At 39.1% G+C, this 22,613-nt stretch overlaps 2 protein-coding genes across 2 annotated transcripts; one reads left to right on the plus strand and one right to left on the minus strand.

Annotated features, from left to right (window-relative positions):
• The first annotated feature begins 3,717 nt into the window (after positions 1–3,717).
• Positions 3,718–9,866, plus strand: LOC135471595 (probable splicing factor YJU2B). The gene is made up of 7 exons (XM_064750884.1): positions 3,718–3,807; positions 5,235–5,371; positions 5,856–6,030; positions 6,752–6,836; positions 7,219–7,391; positions 7,999–8,137; positions 9,162–9,866. Exons 1-7 carry the CDS (start codon positions 3,805–3,807, stop codon positions 9,575–9,577), a joined length of 1,128 nt encoding a protein of 375 aa, XP_064606954.1. The 5' UTR covers positions 3,718–3,804; the 3' UTR covers positions 9,578–9,866.
• A 3,115-nt stretch (positions 9,867–12,981) lies between these two features.
• Positions 12,982–16,041, minus strand: LOC135469869 (uncharacterized). Its single transcript, XM_064748493.1, has 2 exons — positions 15,893–16,041; positions 12,982–14,278 (listed from the first exon to the last, which is right to left on the minus strand). The coding sequence occupies exon 2, from the start codon at positions 14,273–14,275 to the stop codon at positions 13,355–13,357; it is 921 nt and encodes a 306-aa protein (XP_064604563.1). The 5' UTR covers positions 14,276–14,278; positions 15,893–16,041; the 3' UTR covers positions 12,982–13,354.
• Between the last annotated feature and the right edge of the window lie 6,572 nt (positions 16,042–22,613).

A 22,613-nucleotide genomic window follows, 5' to 3' on the forward strand; every position in this document is an offset into this window, starting at 1 on the left:
TCCATCGCTCTTTTATTTAGTGCTGCTTCACTGAGACGACTTACCGAAAGGCAAGTAAGCCGCCCCGCCGAGCCATTATACTGGTACCGGGCAACCAGTCGTTGCACTATCCCCTTCATGCTGAACGTCAAGCGAGGAAGTTACAACTTCCTCTTTTAAAGTCTTAGGTGTGACTCGATCAAGGATTGATCCTGGATCTACCAGTCCCGAAGCGGACACTCTACTACCAACTGTGCTATCCGGGACGGTTTTTGTTTGCAGAAGCTACACAGGAAATATGACCTAAGGCAAAGTAGATCAGTATTTATCTAAACTAAAATCACACTGGTAGGTAATAATGTGAGCTCCAGAAGTGAATTCATGAAAAAGTTTCCTTACAATTGGCTCTATTGTTTTCCTGATATACCTACTTTTTGTAACTACCGTACATTCTCAATAATTACAGACACTCGTTAATTAAGATACATTGAAAGTAAGTGGCTAGATCAGAGAAGTTTCCCACAAAGCGCTCACCACATGTGACATCGCCGTGTCAGCTGGCCCAGCTGGAGTATAGACCTACCCTGGCCTATAAAGCCAGCCTTTCCTGACAGCTTGTACAAGGCAACTCATGATGTCATTTTCAGTATATGCGCATGTTTAAAAGAGAAAAAGATAAAAGTACTGATATCTGAACATCAACCTAGTGAAAATATATCTTTGCTATTTCCCTTTACAAAAACACTTAACATGCTGTTTTCCAGGTTGTGTTCTATAAGCTATGCTATTCAATATTTTAAGTCGATGGTTGTGTGGTATTAATTACAGGGAAGCATTTAACACCCCACCGCATTAGGCTTTATATTCACAGGGTTGTCTTGAATCTACCAATCGCTTGTCTTCCTCCCCACTCGTGTATGGGGTCCATACAAGAATGGAACATGGATGATTGCATTTGATCATTGAAATAATAATGCTGCCTTACACGTGTGTATAAAACACCCAGGACGACAACACACGCATGTACATTTGAAGGCAAACTTTACATTTATTACAGACCACTTCTACTCTGGCAGGAACATGACACCATACAAATGTCTTCAAAACCCACCCAACCAAATGATCTTGAGAGAATATCGAGCTCTGAGGAGTACCTTTAGTGAATTTGTTCAGTGTCCTATAAAAATCTAGATTAAAGAGAAGATTGTGAAATTTTATAGAAATTCACAGCTTTTATGTATCTCACTTATAATATATTATTAAGGAGTTTTCCCAAAGCTTAGCAGGCTTACAGGTACCTAAAATGGCTAATGGATGAATGATTACCTACTGTGAAAAATACTTTTGAATCAGGTTTTAGTTTTTTATGAGGTTATGAAAGCTTTTAAACTTGATCAGCAGGAACTAGCACCATATGCCTCTGGCCACATCAAGAGTCCCATGAATGGGCACAAACTATTAACATTGGTAGTCTTAATTAGATTCCAAGCCAAAATTTCCTCATACTAGTATTTGGGCAAACACACATTACACAATACAGAATTCAAGTGAACTTCGACACTGTCCGGTGGGCAATAAAACCTTACACAACTGTCCAAGCCTGGTATGCTTGGAAACACGAGTCTCTGTTTCTGACGTAGGCCCACATGCATGAAGTGTATATATCGTGAAATAAGTAAGTAGCAGGGTAAATAAGTGAAACTGTACGAAACTTAGATTTTCTTTAAGAAAGGTTTGTAATGTGTCATGTTGCTGTTGTCGTCATTGCTCCAGAATTATTTCTAGGTTGTGCCCATATAGTCTTTTACTGTCCGCCAATTTACGCAACGATGTTTAAAATAAACTTAATTTTTTCAGACAGTCTTGCAATGTACCCACGTTTTACAAGCAAACATTCCTGAACGTCTGTTTTCTGCAAATTTGTCATTTATATAGCTCTACCAATGGGTGTAGAGTTTTAAACGACATTTGCATGACTGAAAAACAGCCGTCTAATCACACAAAAAGTTCAATCTTTTCAAACTCTGCTGTGTCTCTCCCCACCTTGCCAAGTTGGTGAGGGTGTGTGACTTAAGAGAACAGACCCTGCAAGGCATCATGGTATACATTTTCTAAAAATGTGTCGGAAATTATTGAGAATGTACCGTACATGCAGGTGTATATATCTGAATGAGAGGTCACAGTCACTGCCTGCATGAATATATGTATTTGTAAGTGGCAGAGCCTAAGTAAGCACCAATACATGATAAAGTTTTAAACTGTTATTAATTTCTCTATTTCTACTAACCTTTTATCAATTGTGAAATAGTAGCTGAAGTTTCCAGCCATGACCATTCGAACTTCAGCATAGACATCATGGCGGTCACTTTTCATGGATGTTGTGCTCTCCCAGTTTAGTTCATCATACTTTGCTCGTAAAAACTGATCACCGTGTAAAGGATGATTACAGAATATCCTTACAGTTTTGGCATGGAGAGATGGTCCCAGCACAAATCTGAGAATCCAGCCTGCAGAAAGATCAGACATTTAATCAATCCATCAAAGAAAACTAATAAAAGCTGCCCTCAAAAATCATACTATTGCTACATTTAAGCATATATTTTCCCTTTGTTATAACCTACCTTTTTCTAATCTGTAGAAGGTTGTTTCTCTGTTTTCCCCAGCATTAAGAGTAAGTACTCGGACCTGTTTAATAGTCATTGTGATGAATTCTGCAAAACAAAACAACTGATGTATTTATTTATTTGATGAGTGTTTTTAGCCATACTTAAGAATATTTCACTTATCTGTCGGCGACCAGAATTATGGGGGAGGAAACCATGCAGAGCCTGGGGGAAACCCGGGAACATCCACAGGTTGCTGGCAGACCTTCCCACATACCGCCGGAGAGGAAACCAGCATGACCTGGACTTGAACTCACAGCGGCCGCAACACAGAACAAAAGTTGTAGAATGTGTCTTAATGGATCATTTGTCTGAGGCGCATCATAAACAATAGTGTTTTAAACAGGTCATGCAGATGTCACACACATCACTTAAATATGTTTTTATTTAATATAATTTTGAAAAAAAACAACTACATTTTTTACAACTTATGAAAAAAGAACACCTAGTTTGGTACACTTCCTCTGGGAATACTATCCTGCATCACCTTTTGTACATGATAAATGCACAGACTCTATTCAGGAACAGTTGTTTTGTAATTTAGTGATATCACATTTCTCCATCTCAGTAACTGTCAACTGTTTAAACAGATTTAGATATCACATCACTGGTTTCAATTAATTCAGACTTGAACCAAGTTCAGCGTCGCTTCTGCTATGCACGACTAACAGGACTCCTGTGCGATAATTTCGACATTAAATAAAGTTGACAATCCATGCTTTTACATTTTCATCATGGCTGTTAGGGATTGCAAACCTTGAATTCCTGCTATAGACTGTGTACTTGGAAAGCGGACATTTAACGTGACTGTCGCATCTTCTCTTCGACTTCTCTGGTACTAGGCAGGGTGACCTTGAAGGGTCAAGGTCAGTTCAAGGACATACCTGTCAACATATTCGCGTACGCGGCTAACAATGGTAAACCATGCTTGTTAGACCATGACAAGGGTGAACCTTAGTAATCACTAAAAAAAAGTAAAATTCAATCAATTATTTCCATAACAATTTTGGTAATTTTCCATGTAATGCAGGAGAATATCAAAGGCTTAGCTACGTACGAGCGTCTGTCTGTTCCACAATAGCTCTGTGTTTGTATGTAGTTGAAAGGAGTAAGGCGCACTAAAATGTTATTTAACATCGGAAACTGAGTTTATTTTGAGAAGATGGTAAGTGTCAGAGAAAGCATGTTTAAGAGGGGGTTGGATCGAGTAAAATGTAGTGGATGTGCTGTTCTGAAGATCCTTTTGTTGGGATAATAGTGCCGCAGACCACTTTGCTGACATGACGAAAATTAGGTGATTCATAATCTCATACAGGGCTGAACAGTGGACTAATCTGGTATTTTCTTTTCTCACTGCTTTCTCCATAAAATGTTACGTCTCGGGTTGTTTTTGTCATAGGACTGCTAAACTATGGCGAAATATCAGTTGGTTCAATGGATTTTACATATTTCTGATATTTATCTGTCTCATCGTCGACATTTAACTTTAATTGCATGATGCATAACCCTAAGCATACATACAACGTTTAATCATTGAACTGTAAAATATGATCCACTGACGACTTTTCCGTTCAGTAGGCCTGAACATTCAGGCCAGTAGATATCAGAAATGGTTTAAAATAGACCTCAGCATGCACATTTCAGATGGCTGCCGTTTCTTTAATATTAATGTCGCGAGATCTCACAATTCAGTGCAGCTGAATGCTTGTTTGAGTTGAATTCTTGTCTCTCAATGCTGATATATGCTATGTCAAGTCACCAGTTTCCACTTCCTGTTCATTGCTGTCTGGTTTATACATATAAGCTGTGTGTGCTGTGCCTTCTTTAGATTTGCTGACATTGTCTCATCATGTTGCCATGTATAGTACCTCTGTGGGCTATTATTTTGATCCCATAGTGCATTATCATACCAAAGACTGTAAAAATGGTACTTTTTGCTGCCTTGTTTGGTGCTTAGTACTTAAAAGGTTAGATCAAGGAAGTCAGACTGGTTCTCCCAGTGATGGTATAAAGTGATTGGGTAGGGTGTCATGTCTAGTATCTTCGGCATGACCTTTCAGTGACGGCAGCATGGACTTGCCCTTCCACAAGTAGACACAGTATTTGTACACTATGGCCCTCGTCAATTATGGCTGCAAAATTGTTAAGTACAATTACGTAAAACCCAAGGGTACATAAAGTATGTATTCCATAATGCATAGTGTAACAGTGTGCAGGTGATTATGTCATTGTGCAATCTGTATGCTGATGGCTCTTGTTTTTAGAGTTCTTGCCCTTTGAATGTAGAATGGGGGACTTTGGCAGTGAATGCTTGTTACAGGTCTGTCAATGCGAATATGTATTATGTAAAGTCTCTGGTTTCCACTTCTTAATGATATCATGCCATCTGGTTTATATATCTTGGTTTTCAACTACATGCACTTGTAAAAAATGTTGTGTGTTGTTAAGGGCCATTCGATAGGGATTTGGGTCATGCACTTTAAATTCAATTCATTTGAATTTTTTCTACCGCACAGGATGAGGGGAATTAATGTAGATATTAGGTCTTGCAATTTAAATCCAATTCATTTACTTTTGTTTTTTATCTCCTAGGCTGAAAGGAAGGCCGTGAATAAGTATTACCCTCCTGACTGGGATCCAGCAAAGCAGGGCTCTGTGAATAAGAGAGTTGGCCAGCACCCGCTCAGAGATCGAGCTCGTAAACTTAGCCAAGGCATCTTGATTATCAGGTAAATCAGACCATAATATCATATAGTTATAACACATGCAGAAATAATCCTCATCATGTGGAAAAACAAGTATCAAGGAATCTAACTGTACAGGAATAGCTTATGTCGTACTCTGAGTGTTGGCATCCAATATCAGTTAAATAAGTGTTAAAGTAGATGTTAAGGCTGCTATCTAGGCACTGGATGTGTTGAGGTTTTGGATTCATATAAATTGTGATAATACAAGGTAGATACCCTGCATACATGTTCATTACATGTACTCTGAATTGCAACATTCCTGACCATAACATTGTTTTTGTGTACGAGAATCCTTAAAGTAAATGTAACTAGTATAATGTTTATTCAAGAGCATTTGAAGGAACAGGAAGCGAGCCCGTAACAATGATTAATATCCAACATCAGTAAAACTCGTTTGAAACACAAACATGTTTTTTGTTTTATTTTTGTTATGGTATCGTAATCTACTCTCTTTCTTTGAAAAAAGGTTTGAGTTGCCTTACAACATCTGGTGTGATGGTTGTAACAACCCAGTTGGGATGGGCGTAAGATACAATGCTGAGAAGAAAAAAGTGGGCAATTATTACAGCACACCCATTTACAAGTTCCGCATGAAATGTCATCTGTGTGATAGCCATTTCGAAATACAGACGGACCCAAAGGTAAATCTGTTTTGTTAAACAGTACCATTAGAAAGACTATTCAAAAACATGTCCAAAAATATCTGTACTTATTTTATTTTATTGAACTAAATGCAGTCAAATGTGTGCAAGTTGAGCTTTATAGACCATTTTGATAATGTATCACCGTCACACATTTTCTAAACCATTGTATTCATATCTGAGCGAAATTTTTGTGAAAAACTTAAGTCTTGTAATGTGTGCCCGTGCACAAAAAAACAAATCTGTTTGCAAATAGTGGTTAAGGTGTGACCTAGCTTAATATGGTACATAAGGCTGACCATACAATCCAGACATTTGGGGGCCTCTTAGGCTGAGGGGGTTAGCATGCCAGGGTGGTGCAATGAAGATTCCCTCACCAATGCAGTGGATATGAGTAAAAGTCCAGCTCATGCTGGCATCCTCTCTGGCCGTGTGTGGGAAGGTCCGCGAGCAACCTGCAGATGGTCGTGGGTTTTCCCTGTCTCTGCCCAGTTTTTTCCCACCATAATTCTGGCCACCTTTGTGTTAGTGAAATATTTTTGAGTACAGCATAAAACACCAATCAAATAAATGTATATTACTGGCAGTAATGATACTTTAATAAAAGTATTTTCTTCCTAGGTCATATGTTTTTAGAGATATGGGTATAAACTTGATAGGGGCCAAGAGTTTTGTAACTAACTAACTAACTTCTTTGCATCTGTCTTCTTGGGATTTTTAGAACCATGACTATGTTGTTGTGTGTGGAGCCAGACGAAAAGAGCAGCGATGGGACCCTCATCAAAATGAGCAGATTGTTCCAGAGGGTGGGTGAATATAATAGCCAAAATGCTTTCAGAAGTTCAAAATACACAGTCAAGTTTGTTACCCAGGATGTTTTCAATCTTCACTCAAACTAAGAGGAACTCAGAAGTAAGAGCTGAATAAAATAAGAGCGCTATTTTTTAAAGTACATTGCTTAAGAAAGTGCAACTACATGGTACCATTTCCATCATGTTTTAAGCCTGCCCATACAAGGTTATGCGATGAAGGGTGGAATTAATATTTTTCCCTGTCAAATACACCAGTTCTAACAAACTTTCAGAGGTAAAGTCATCAAGAAAGATCTTCATATGAATATATAACTGCATCATAAAATTGCTACATGCATGTACACTATCAATTCCTAACAATGCTGTATCGTTACAGACAAGGCTACCCAGAAAAAATTGGCCACTGATGCCATGTACAAACTGGAGCATGGATCTGATGATCAGCAGAAGAGCAAATTAGCTCGCCCGAGCCTCGGACAGCTGCAGGGAAGCAGGGGACAGTGGAAGGATGACTATCTGCTCAACAAACTTGCTAGGAACAAGTTTAGGGTTGGTTTACTAACATGAAAAGAGATTTTGTCTGTGATAGTAGAGATATGTTTCCCTAGGGCAACAGGTTCTTGCATTTTGAGGGGGCCTCCGTGGCTCAGTCGATTAGTGCGCTAGCGCAGCGTAATAACCCAGGAGTCCCTCACCAATCCGGTCGCTGTGAGTTCAAGTCCAGCTCATGCTGGCTTCCTCTCCGGCGGTACGTGGGAAGGTCTGGCAACAACCTGCGGATGGTCGTGGGTTTCCCCAGGCTCTGCCCGGTTTCCTCCCACCATAATGCTGGCCGCCGCCGTATAAGTGAAATATTCTTGAGTTCGGCGTAAAACACCAATCAAATAAATAAATAAATCTTGCATTTTGACCAAATAACTTCTAGTCAGAATTCATATTTTGCTTGCTAGCATTGTATTGCAGTGAAACTACACAGACTCACTGAATGTTTCTCCCTGAATGTATGCCATAAGAGCAAATGATGTTTACCTACTTTCTCAGGTAAGGGATCATATTCATATTGTACTGCTGAGATATTTTTGAATGGTAATACTTGAATGCAGTGGAGTTGCTATTGGTATGGCTTCATCTCTACCCATGTCTTCATGTTTTGCAGTCAGAAAAGAAGGCTATTCAAGCAAAACAAGCCGGTGATAAAGGTTTGCTTCAGAAGTCATCACTGGATATAACTCTGGTAGAGGAGACAGACGAGGATATCCAGCTAGCTGGATTACTCAAGTACAGGACAACAGAGTGTAAGCTGTCAGCTGTCACTAGTATACAAACATGATTTTGTGTGTCACGTAGAAGTGATTATGATCGCAGAGAGATAAACAAAAGAATTTTAGGCATCAGTTTTGAAAAGGTTGAAATACTGCCTTGTTTGGTTACACTGTATATTGCATCTGCTTTTTATAATGCCTTATATTTCTAGCTCAGTGGGCTGGTACATGAATCCCTATTTGCATATATGTACATGTCTGCCATGAATCCCTAATTGCATGTGTACATGTATGTCATGAATCTCTAATTGCATATATGTACATGCCTGCCATGAATCCCTAATTGCATATGTGTACATGTATGTCATGAATCCCTAATTGCATATATGTACATGTATGCCTTGAGTTTCCATCATAATCACTAACAGCCATCTGCTAGGCACTTTTCTGTGCAAAACCATTAGGCTGATTAAACTTGTTTTTCACATCAAAACCAATAAAGATGAAAAAATTATGTATCCACATATGCATCCACTAAGATACACGTATCTGTTGTCTGATAGAAATTCAACAGCTTTATTGCCTCAGGCAGGAGATGGGCTTGGTGTATGTAAATGTATTACTCATTTTAACATGAAAATGATAATACAATCTAAGGGGAAGGCCTACTTAGTATTGAAATTCTTCTAGCTCTGACATAAATCTTATTTGTTTATAAACCACACAGATTCAATCAATATGGTGAATGCCGTGATTGTGCATGTATCGCTGGCAATATAACAATGTAAGACAACCAAAAACAAAACAGAAATAAAGGTTGAGTCCCTGATATTTGTGGTATGGAAAAAGAAATTTTGATTTGTGATAGATAAATTGTTGAAGTACAACAGCATGAGCTCCATATTGCTGTAGTTTGTAGTTATGATTTTTTTCTTCATTATTACTATTTTTTTTTTGTTTATATTTTTTTCATAAGTATTAACCAGTAGTTGTGTTGAAGTAAATATCTTCAGAGAATAACAAATAAATTATATGCATGTGGTTTGTACCTTTACAGCTTTTGATGAAACACAGAGACGGAAAAGAAAAGAAATAGAGAGCAGGCCATTCTTTGGTGAACGTGGTACATCACAAGTTGGCACTTCGTCCATCCAGTCTCTGCCAAAGAGCAAAATAACACCAGAGGGTAAAATTGAAGAGCAGAAAAAAAGACTAGGAATTGTGATCAGCAGTCAGACACCAAGCCCATTCAGTGAAAGACAACAAAAGCAATTTCGTCAACCCTCTGTAACTTTGATTAAATCTTCCATTCCAAAAGAAACCACTGAACAGAAACTGGATTTGAACCTGGCCAAAACTGTCAGGTCACATCAGCCTGGTAATGAGGACATATCTGATAGGAACCAACAGAGCAGTGCATTACGTTCTCTTATATCTGAATATGCTGAAAGTGATGAAAGTGCTGAAAACTAAAACCAAAGGTATTTATATGAAAATAAAGGATGTTTTTTGTTAATGGTGCCCTTGTTCTGGCTTGTACATGTATGTGGTTATGTGATTTTCTTACTGAAAGGAACATAATATAGCCGATATCACGCATTGGATTTATACTTTGAATAAGGGATTATTCTTCTGTGCTTGGGAATAGTCCAGCTACCAGACATTGATTCCACGAAGGCCGTAAAAATCTGAAATCTGATTTTTACGAAATTAGGAACACTTAAGAATTGTTCTGTTAAGATAAAATTAAATCAGAGTGACTTGTATGACATCAAGGTTTTAAGTTTTGACTTTGTCTCCCAGGTGTGTTGTGTGAGGTACAGTGCGCACAGAAGAGACACAAAAGCGTCATCAGTACGAGTACAGAGTTGTCTCCCTTACTATATACCCCTGCCTATTTGGCAGGAGGATGGAGTTTATTTTGGAGTGGACTACAGGCTCTCGAATCGGTTATGCTACTATATGTGCACTGTGTGTTCTTTAGGCCTATATGTAGGCCGGAAACAAAGAAATTTTGAAAATAAAACCTCTATCCCATAATATCACATCGTGAAAAAAATGACACTAAGATTTATTTGATTAGTGCTTTAAACTGTACTTGAGAATATTTCACTGAAAACCGCAGGCCAGCATCATGGTAGGAGGCAATAAGGGAGAAGCTCGCGCTCATCCACAGGTTGCTGCCAGATCTTACCATGTATGTGAAGAAACCAGCATGACTTGAAACTCGCAGCAACTGCCTTGTTGAGGAATCTCTTGGGTCAGTGTGGGTCAGCGTACGTTAACTGCTGGAGCAGAGGCCCTCCTTAAAGACTAGCTTCACATTATATGTACACAAGCCATAAAGTTGTGACATTGTGGTGTTCGCTTATCTGTTTACACAGGCTCTATCAGTTCAAAGTTCATGGTTTCATTTTGGAAAATATCAGGTTTGATCACATTTCATGCATAAATGGTGGAATGAAATGTTTTCAGTAAAATTATTTGATTTTATTTTTTCTCCCAAGTATATGTAATTTTGCATTTTCATGGGATTATTTTGTACACTCTTCATGAGCTGTGGATATAATCTATCAATGAAACAACTCCGTAAAAAAAATTCAGGTGCAATGTATGTTCTGACAACTATCAGAAAAAGCTAAAAAGTTCAAGACTGCTTCTTTACTTCAATTGCATTTAGTAGTCATTTAAGATGCAAATGTATGCCTGTGCTGGGTATCATGATAAAACGGTTCAGTTACATTATTGCATACCATGGCCACATCCCTTTGTGCTTTGACATCGCTTTACGTCAGACTGGTGCAGATCAGTGCATTTGATTACAAACATGGGAAGGTATACAGATTTCTAGACTTATCACATTCTGTAATGTATATACTTCAGGATACAAAGTTGATTAAAGATAATTTGGGTTCTATATACTTGCATGTAAAGGTTAGGTTACTTTATTTGCCCAGTGCTTTAAAGTGATGTTACACAAAATGCTCCCTTAATGTTGTAATGTTAGAACTAGAAAGCCCAGCAAGTTACAGGTTTAGAGAACACAAAGTAAGAGAAAGACTTGGATGTAAAAGTACTAAACTGTAACACTTGTTCACCTGTCAACCCTATTATTTCAAATTAAAAGGCAATTATCAATGCAAATAAGTAGCAAAACAGTTACCACGAACTTAATCTGCTGAAAGGATACATCCAACACTTTGGTTTTATTTCTTAATGTGCAGATTATCATGTGTAATAACGTAACAGTACAAACAAATATTTCAGCTTTCAATTTGCGGGATAAAAGTGGCTTCAAAGTAAACATTTCTTAAGGCCCCAGAGGTCAGTCCAGAAATTAAGTAGCTTGCAGCAATCACATCAACAATGATCCCAGTTAAAAAGGACTCTGTGGGGACAGACAGAACAGGTCTGGTTGAAAGGGGGAAGGGTGTGGGGAACAGACTAAATGGGGTCACTGCGGATGGGGTGCTAAGTGTTGACAGAGTTCTGAGCAAGATCAACGATGACGGAATTTCTGAAAAAATCCGACTTGACGGAAAATATGCATAAAGTAGAGGGGTAATTGAAAGGTATAAAAATACCTTCAAAATGAAATTTTTTTAACAAAAATTCTGAGGCATAATTTTCATTTGGCACATAAACATAATCTTTAGTTCCTTTTCACGTACCCCTTAATGGCACTGTTTAAAAGATGTTTTACCCTAGATTTGAGATGTTTCATTCTTCCCAGCTTAGCGTTCAGAAATACAGACTCTTCCATTTACTAACCTGGAACTCGGCACACCACAGCAAGGGATTCATGCGAATCGAAAATCGTGGTTTGTGAAGTACTGATGCTGTCCAAGTAGGTGAGAGATGTTATTTGCGATGTTACGATTGCTACTTTGTCAGATTTAATTTTTCAGTCACATGACGACGATGGAATCCTGTGAGAGCCTGTAATGTGCCTCCTTGTTGCAGGACGGATTACCGCCAATCATATCTAGTGTTGCTTTGCTGATACGCCTTACTGAAGGTAAGTAAGCCTCCCTGTCTGTGCCATTGTACTGATACGGTTAACCAGTCATTGCACTAACACCTTCATGCTAAACACCAAGCGAGGAAGTTACAACTTCCTCTTTTAAGGTCTCATGTGCGACTCTACCCAGGATTGACCCTGGATCAAATGCTCCCGAGGCGGACGCTCTACCAACTGTGCTATCGGGGCGGGTGTGACGTTATGGTATATTATTCCCCAATATTGAGCGCATATGAATTCAGAATTACTTCAAGATCACTGGACACCGGTCTTTTCCAGGACAGCACATGCGACATGATCGAGCTCCAGGTTAGTTAAGTGGAAGCCGAAGCTGGGATAAAGGCCAACCGATCTCCGGGCTACAGCAGGATTACATCAATGAGCGAACTTTTGTAGCAATCTATACCAAAAAACATATCCCTTCATTGAATAGAAATATAAAGGGACGGGTCTTCTGTGCCAATTATCGGTTTACTGCTGGGTAGTATACTAGATTTAATATCCATTGATCTCCTTCTAGAGTTCAAGGAAAGGCATACCAATACTTTTCAAAATGTGAAAGCAAAGTACCTTTCTGTTTATTGAACACTATTGCTGCAAAAATGTCTGTTCCAACTACAAAAGCAAATGAAATTTTTTTGTTTATGCATTACATCCTTGTTGAATATGAATTGCACAAATAACTTAATCCATACAGATAAGTGGTGAAGCTGTTGCGCCTGTTCCATAAAGCCATCCAAGCCCAAGGTCATCTTGACTGTCAGACATTTGTAGGTAGATGTCCTAGAAATGATGACCTTAACATGATCACTTTTTGGAAAAGGCTGTGACCAAATTAAACAACAAACACGGTATATCATTACAAATTGCATGCACAGCGCTGGCTTTATTCCTGGTATGTATAATTTATAGTTCTCAAATATATACTGGTCACACAAGAACTAAAAGAAAAAAAAATCCTCGATGGACAACTTTCACAATGGCCAACCGTCACACTTGCTCTGGGGTATACACAATGTGGTTTCGTTCAACTGATATCACACAATTATGACAAACCACTCTGAAAACAGGAATCTAATTTTGTTTTACGTTGTACACTAAGTCCCAAAGCTGTGATGATAAAGTTAGTTTCCAGCTATACAATGAAGACAAATTTGAACGATGTGGTTCAAATACTTTACAGTTACATCTCGCAAGAGAAAAAAATTAGTGCCTAAAAGTTACTATCCTCATGCTGACTTCACTCTGAATGAGATGTACCATTCTTGGAACTTGTCAAAGCCTGCCAGGACACCAGCGCCAGCAACACCACGGAGGATGTTAGCACCTGCTCCCTTCATCAAAGACATAAAGCCTTCGTTCTTGACGATCTGGACAGCACAATCCATAGATCCCTTATATTTGACAGCCTGGCCGGAGGTCATCATCATCCTTCTTCGGATGGTGTCAATGGGGTAGGAGATAAGGCCTGAGGTGATTGTCACCACATAACCCAGAGAGAATGACAGGAGGACACCAGCATCCTCACCCAGCAAGAGTGGCTTCAAGGTATCATAGAAACCGAAGTAGCAGCCACGGTACACAACAATACCTACACAGGATATAACAAACCCTCTGTACAGACCAACAAAGCCATCACTTTTAAGGGTCTTCTTGTAGACATCAATGAGCCCATTGAACTGACGTTCTCCAGCTCCCTTTCCAGCTGCCTTGGCATCATTGGCCAGACGGGTTCGGGCATAGTCCAACGAGTAGACAAAACAGAGAGACAGAGCTCCAGCAGTACCACCAGATGCAATATTTTTGCCGAAATTGACAAGGTAAGGATCACTCTTTTTCTGTTTGAAAGCCTTCTTAATCTGATCCTTGAAGGCAAAGTTTAAAGCCTGTGTAGGGAAGTACCGGATACAGTTGGCCAAGTTTCCTCTCCAGAATGGCAGGACACCCTCTGTTTTAAAGGTACGGACAGTGCAGTCAATAACTCCCTTGTAAGGCTCAGATAGACGGCCGGCTTTTATCATCTCATCTTGGTTTTGGACGAGGAGTTTCACACGCTCAATTGGGGCAGCAGCGGTCTTTGAAATAATGGCAGCGGCACCACTGAGACAGAAGTTCTCCAAAAAAGATAGTTTGGGTTTGCTTGAGGCCATGATCTGCAAAATACATAAGTGTAAAGCAGAATATATAAAAGGATATTAATGAAAACGGATTTATAGTGTTGTCAAAAACAAAAGCAATGTTCCTAGCATGCATGTCCATACGCAGTTCTAAATCAAGTCCAAAATTAAGAGCAAAGGAGCGACTGCAGTTCATGCAGAGCCTTTTTCAAATGGGGAACCAGCAGGATCCTTCGAATAACATTTCAATCATGGCAGACATTCCTTTCTCCACCCTTCTAAATGTCACATTAGACACAGAACGTACACTAGAAAACTGATAAACTGTAACCTCAACAAATGGGAGTTCACAAGGAAGGTAAAACTATGGGTGTATCTCCATTATTAAATTGGAGAAAAAATTACAAAGCATCTGAGTACTTAACCTGCCTCACAGGAATGCTTTGTCTTTATAAAAGTAGAACAAAAGTTTAAGTGAAACTGTCGAAATATGCAGGACAAAAAAAAAAAAAAATCACACAATTCATAGCATTAGCAAGATCCAGACAAATCAAAATAACCTGGGATTGTGATATTTTGAGACTTTTACAAATGTGGGACATTCGGTGGACATGATTATGGTTGACCAAACCAGAGTTACACTAAACCTTAATTTTACCCACAATTACCTACCCACAGTTAAACAAGCAATGCTTATGCATCAACAAAAGAAATGTCCAGTTCATGCTTAGTCCATTTCAAGGACACAGAGGTACTGTTAAAATGACAGTCTTAAATCCATATGTCCATGCCTAGGAATGCTGTAGGCCGGACATAATGGAACTATTAAAGGCCCACAAATAGTTTCTGGAAATTTATCCAGATTCAAGACTGATTCCAATTTGGTTTAAGACAACTGATGACTACCTGATAAACGAAATTAAGACCTTCTTTTAGCAGGAAGTTAACTCTGGCCTGTTCGCTTACTGAGGAAAAGTGACAGACATTAGTCTTCAATAATTCTCTTTGTATAGATACTTTCTGGGATTCAGAGTGACAGGCGAACTATGTCACATTCCCATTTATATACCATTTCGCGTGTTAACCTCTATCCAGCTCACTGACAAGTACTTCATAACACATGCAGACTAACAAGGTCGAGGCACGTACCGTAACAGTCTGTTTCTTACCAGGTCTTCAGCTAAAGTAACAGTAAGGTTGGTACTTTGTTTCTTGTAACCACAGAAAGAGACACTTAATTTTCTACAAGCTCACTACCTAAAGCCCAACTACACCACTGGCGTGTCACTAGACCGGCGACTTGCACACACGTGACAAACCGATTATGACTGGCGAGGTCTCGATGTATGGGTCCTACCACTGTGACCTTGGAAGGACAGTAACAAATCATGTAAACGTTTCTAAAAAAAAATACAACCTTTGATGTAACCAGCTTAATATATTCACCCAGATTTACCCTGGAGTTGTGGCTTTACAATGCAACAGAATCAACGACAAACATTTAACCGAATACTGAGAATACCGGTACTTGCACATCTCCAAGCAGTAAAGACAGCAACGTGGTCGCTTTTCAACCGGCGAGGTCTTAACAAAAGAATGGACAGAATCTTTCGTGCATAGTATCAAACTATTATTTATAAACATACTTACGGTTCTGTTGGTCTGATGTCTTGTGTGACCGGTCAGCCAATGTGTTGAGGAATGCCTGCGATCGAACTGCTGGCTTCTTTAAGAGAGGGAACGCAATCCAGTTGCTGCCCGACCACGTTCTTGACAGAGAGGCCGGATCTAGTTTCCGGGGCGTTTCATTGGATGGTTTTCATCACATGGTAACCTGCGTCACAAGCAACTTCGCGGATTAAATCACCCGGATGAAGGGGATATTCCATACAGGGATTTTATTTAGTGCTGTACTATGGAACGTTAGAATAAACTGTACATTTTCGCCAAAGCTGGATTACCTGTAGAGTATCAAGCTAATGATCTAGCAACAGCTTGTTACATCGGGTTTATTATAAGCCGCGCTTGAAATGTGGGTACACAATCGAAAGGAGGGAGGTAGTTTTGCTGATTGCGATCGAGCCAGTTACCTATGTACATGTAATGTTATAAGCGTTGTCGGTGGGATCACCATTGTCTCAAGCTTACTATTATATTCAGGAGGCCTACAGGAATAACGTCAAATGAAGTATTACATGTTGGGGATAGTACATTAAGGTCACAGCCCTACTGCTGGCCTATCTTGATTAAACGCGGCAGTGTAGGCTACACATAGCTAGCCTATTTTAGCCCGACTCTAGCGGCCTAGTTTGTGTCGTCTTAAAAGAAGGATCAAATAATGTTAAGTCTATGTTTATACTGGATATAGGCCTACCTAACCTATACTGTTGTTGCCTATGGAATCTGAGCTTTGGATGTACCTCTATAAATGTTTGTATACACCTATATAGTTATTTAATTCAGAATTTAAATTAATTACGTTTATATCTTTTTTATAGGCATATAGGCCTATTCTCCGTAACTTACACGTCAGTCACGTCATACACATTGGTTTTAGACCTCTATGCTTTTATCTCTTCCATATTATAAGGTCTTCATGCTATTAGACCTACATTTGGTTACATAACAGTATACTGCTATGTGACACCATACTGTGACATGCATGGTGAGCATAGGCCTATATACATGTAATTGGTCTTGCTTATATATAGGACTGTAGGCGTGTGTGGAAGACCAGCCGATTTATCATGTTTCAGTTACTATATACATATATATATAGGGTCCTCAGGATGAAGAATTATCAGAAAAACAAGAGTCGAATTCTAAGTGACTAAGCTACTATATTACGTACATGTGTATAGAGGTAATCACAAGAACTGTGTGTATGCATGTTACTGTAACATATTACATATGCAACGTTGGAAATTATAGTAACTGCCAAACGTATCTATGTATACATGTTCCATATATAGATCCATATATATGTGTATATGATGGATAAGATAATCGCCATTATACACAAACATAATGGCGACGGCGCATTAAAGACCGGGTAAGGGATTATACATACATATGGTCTTCTATTTATTATAGCATGAAAAGTATATCGGATTGAGGACAGTTGTCTAACAACCGTTTCCACGCGATAATAAGGTTCTTTCTTATCCCCCCCCCCCCTCCCCTCCCCCGTGGAGTCCCCGGGGTGAAAAGAATAGGACCTCTGCCCTCTAAGCAACCTTGTCGTATAAGGCAATAAGAGCTCTCATTTTTAAGCTCGGTGGAAATAATAGGCTCACATCATCTCGGTTGTGTGAGAGGCAACCGAGGAGTGACCTGTTTGCCGTGTTTTCCACCCTTAATCTCTGCGGACGGAATCTTGCATGGTAGTGTACCACTCCACTTTGGCCCCTACTTGGAGAGAGACGGGTGGTCGGATGGGCCCGGTCCGATCAATCGGCTTGGTCACGTCTTGCCTTTGTGTTGTCCCAAATTCCTCCATATTACCATTCATAAAAGAATAAGTCTTATTTCTCTAATTTCGTTTGCGGGATTACGTCTGATGTCATGACCTCCATATACCTTTCTGCAAATGTTTCAAATGTACCAGATCTTCCTCTCGGCCGACTTTGTCAAGTGCTGATAAAAAGAGAAAGAGGTTTTATCGGACTCGCTTGATAATTGACAGGACAGTTGGCCGGCTTTCATTGTTCTCTCAGCTGAGTAAACAAAAGCCTGCCTGCAAAATTCACCCCTTTCTTTAAAAAAAGGGCTCTCCAGGGCGCAGCTGGAACATTAAAAAAACGTTTAAAAGTTAAGATCCGGAGACATTTTCATTGAATGTTTCCGGAAGCAACAGTCAAACAATTTAGTAAATAAAATTTCCGATATACCTGTTTTCACATCCCCTCACAATTCCCCGAACAGCTGTCAGGGAATAATGCGTGATAGAGATGGTGATATTTTCTACTTTACCGAAGAAGAAATTTGCACAGAATTGAAACCACACGGTGTTACCGGAGTGAAGCGCTTCCCAACAAAAAAAGACCTGTTAAATATCTTTTGACTTTCAATAGCACCTCTCTTCCTTCTCATATTTACATTGTCCCGTATAGGGTTCATGTGGATTTATATATCCCTAACCCGACACGTTGTTTCACTTGCCAAAAATTTGGCCACGGCAAGGGCCATTGTAGAAATAAACTGGTTTGTTTCCGATGCGGCAGTGAAGGTCATAACAGTTTTGACTGTAGCACCACAGTTAAGTGTTGCAGTTGCGGTGATCACATGACCTGCTCTAAGGAAAAACAAATAATCAATTTAAAAACGTAAAACAATATATCTTGCCAGGAGGCCGGCAAATTGGCCTCGCTTTCTAATACTTCATTGCAGACTTCGTTTGCCAATGTGGTCAAGCGAGTAGCATCTGTTGCTACTCAGACTTCAATGACGTGGCCGACTGGAAACGACAAGCCTACTTCTACCTCTGTGGAACGTTTTGGTCAACTTGTGCGTATAGTTCTTGCTCAACCCAGGCCAATTCAATACAACAGATAAAGCCAGTAAATAATACGGGACACACTGATAAACCTGAACTTAATCACTCCCAAAACACAGAAAATACCAAAAATAAGTCCGAAAGTAAACCTCACAATAGTAATAAACATGATAAACCTGGTGGCCCCACAAAGCCTCTTTTAAGGCCACTAGGGACCCTGTCCAAACTTTTAATAAGGACGTTGGTCCTTCAACATCAGATGCGGATGGGATGGATACATCATCTGCACCAGGGAGATCTTCCAGCCAATCTCCAAGTGAGGGCCGTCCTCGATCCAAACATAAAGAGAAATCTCCTGTACGTCACCCACCATAAAGTCTATTTAAATTATACAGTGGAATTGTCGAGGTCTTAGGTAAATTTTATTGAAATAATGCAGCCAGTCCAAACATTAGATCCAATTGCCCCTTGTCTTCAGGAAACTCACCTGAAGACATCTCACAAAGATAAAATAACTCTTAAAATTATTCACTTTTTAGTATCTATTGTAGTGAAGAAAAGCGAGCTGGCGGTGGCACCGCTATCTTCATAAATTTCTTGTACAAATTAAAAGAACAGCTGCCTAAACCGTTTATAATTTTGGGAGATTTTAATTCCCATAACCCTTTGTGGGGCAGTAATAACATAAATAATAAGTGTAAGATAGCAGAAGACTTTTTATCGAAGGAGGAACTGTGTTATTTCAATGGTGGTTCTAACACCTATTTACATTCCGGTAATGGCGCTTATTCTTCTATCCATCTCACTATCACCGATCCATCACTTCTCCCGCATTTTTCTTGGAGAGCGCATAAGGATCTTTGTGGTAGCGACCATTTTCTATTGTCCTGGAGCATCCCACTTCTAAATCGTTAGAAAGTGTAGTTAGGGGGAATTTTGAAAAAGCACATTGGATCGCAATTGAGATGCTCTGTGAGGCTGATATCACCCAAAAACTCTTAATGCAGCAGATGATCCTATATTAAAATTTAATGAGCTTGTTTCACGAGCTCCCGATAAAACTATCCCTAAGACCTCGACAAATCCAAAAGTAAACCCTAGTATGATAATGACTGTCGTAAAGCAATGAAGAGCCGTAAAAAGGCTGAACGCAGTTTTAATCATCGTCCTGCTGATAATAATTCAAACCAGGTTCGTATTTTTAGAGCCAAGGCTGGTGGATTACTCAAGTCCAAGGGACGATCTTGTTGGCGGAACTTCGTTTCAGGCATAACATCAAAAACAACTTGTGCGTAAAGTCTGGAATATGGGTAAGAAACTTAAGGGCAAAAATATTAAAGCAAACGTTTAGCATTTGAAAGACGGAGATAATGTATTAACTTCTCCACTGGATATAGCTAATAAATTAGCTGAGAAGGTTTCGAAGAAATCTTCTTCTGAGAATTATACTTAGGAATTCCAACATATTAAAACCCATAAAGAGAAAATTAACTTGCCCTTTACTTCAAAGAAACTTTTAAAATCGATAAAGTTAAAGCTGCATTAAAAAAGGCACACGATACTGGCTGTGGTCTTGATAATGTATATAATAAGTTCCTGAACAATTTACCGCCTGAGCCAGTTGAGGCTCTCGTGAGCTTATTTGATAATACTAGGATTACTAGTGATTTTCCACCGTCATGGAGAGAGGCGTGTATTTTCCCGGTTCCAAAAACGAGTAAAGATCATTCTGACCCATCTAATTACCGTCCAACAGCTTTTACTATAGCTGTGTCTGTAAGACTGTGGAACGGGTGATAAATGATAGGCTTGTTTGGTTTCTTGAAACCACCAAGTTACTATTTAATACACAATGTGATTTTGGTCAAGGTAGATCCACAATGGATCACCTTGTTCGATTTGAAACTAATAATGAACATGTGGTATCGATATTTTTTGCCCTTGAAAAGGCCTACGACACCACATGGAAGTATGGTATGTTAAAAGACCTGTCCGATATGGGGCTTAAAGGTCATTTACCACTGTTTATATCTGAATTTTTATCTGATCGCCATTTTACATAACGGGTGGGGTTCATTAATTCTGACTCGTATGAGCAGGAAATGTGTGTACCCGACACATTTGATGGCTTATCGTATATTTTCTCTTGGTGTGCCCAGAAGGTAATGATATGTAGTGACTCTTTCTCCTGCCTTTTGGCAATACAGCATAATAAATTTAAAAATCCCTTGATACTTGAAATATTAACCAAACATATAGAAAAACTAATTTAAAGAGGTAAAGATATTATATTCTGTTGGGTACCCAGTCATATTGGTATCCATGGAAACACATCCGTAGACAAATAGGCAAAGGCTGCTCTAAATAAATCCATATCAAAAGTTAAAATTCCGTATACCGATTTTCGATTGAACATTCTTAAATACATTCATCGCCTTTGGCAAGGTGAATGGGGGCCTATAGATCCATAACAAATTGCATAGGTGTTCACCCTGTCATTGGCTTTAATTTATATATTCACGATATGTCCTCGTAGAGATCAAGTGGTTTTAACGAGGTGTCGTATTGGGCATTCTCGTCTAACGCACACGTTTAGTCTTCATGGAGGCTCTGCCCCAGGGTGTGTTGGATGTAATTCTTAATACCCGCATCAAACATATCCCTGGTTGACTGTGCAGACTTTGTCGGTGTTCGACACAGATTCTACTCAAGTCAACTCAGTATATGATTTGTTTTGACAGCATTGCTGGCGCTGCTGTCATAAAATATTTGAGTCCCATTGGTCTATATCATAAAATGTAAATTTTCATTATCATAAATATCTTTGGACAAAAAGATATATACATATGGTTTTTCTAGATATACAATTTTTAAAATATCGTGGTTTTCGAGTATTAACTGTTTTTTCGTGTCTGATTTTAAACATGTTCGAACATTTTTGTTTCGTTTTTGATGTTCTCACTACCATATCGAAAACTTGAACCGCTTCGTCTTTTCAACTTGTTCTCGCCACGATATGGCTTAATTATTGCCAATAAGGCAACCCTGCATGTGTAAATTATAGGCGCAAGACTTAGGATATTAGTGTAATGCCAGAGGAAATGGTATACATATGCGTATTCAGTCTATATTTAAATGTTTTATGTGTTACATGCATAGACATTTCTGCGATCTATTCAAAGGCATTTTAGTAGTGGAGGGAGGCTCTATCTTATAGGTTTACACCTCGTTGGTCTGTCCGTTATGAATTAGTTCCAGGTCTTTGTTTGGGTGGGGGGGGGGGGGTTGTTTTGGTTGTTTTTCTTATATCCTATAGTATTTTTTCGGGCTTATATTCAAAATGCTACGTTACTTAGAATGAAACTTGGTAGAACTACATGCATGCATAGCTTAACTAAAACAATAAGCTATACAAAACAAGTTTCAAACAAAGTTTCAATATTGGGCCGTTTCATCCGTTTTCAACAAAATTATGGCGGTAAGCTTTGTTCTGTTAATGATGGACTTCGGCATGCTTGTAACTCTTAAATCATACTTTTATAATTAAAGGGGACATGTATTGCTTTGCCTCTAACTGCTATAACACCATTTGGTTGTTATAATAATAATTACCATCCACGTTGAAGAAAGTGGACTGCAAATAAACAAAATTATTTCACAGAAAATATGTACACAAAATCAGTTATAAAACCCAGAAAACATACACCATTCAGGTTCTCCGCGATGTATATATAGCTCTCTCCGCAGTGTAAAGGTTTTCTCTGTGGTTCAGATGCCTTTTTCTGCACGATTGATCGATCGATTGATTGATAGCTTGATTATTGTTCAACTCCAAGGTCAGACTTTTGCACTGGTTATATATCACGGAAAGGTTTT

The sequence above is a fragment of the Liolophura sinensis genome, chromosome 7 (genome assembly GCF_032854445.1).
Source record: "Liolophura sinensis isolate JHLJ2023 chromosome 7, CUHK_Ljap_v2, whole genome shotgun sequence".
Taxonomy (NCBI): domain Eukaryota; kingdom Metazoa; phylum Mollusca; class Polyplacophora; order Chitonida; family Chitonidae; genus Liolophura; species Liolophura sinensis.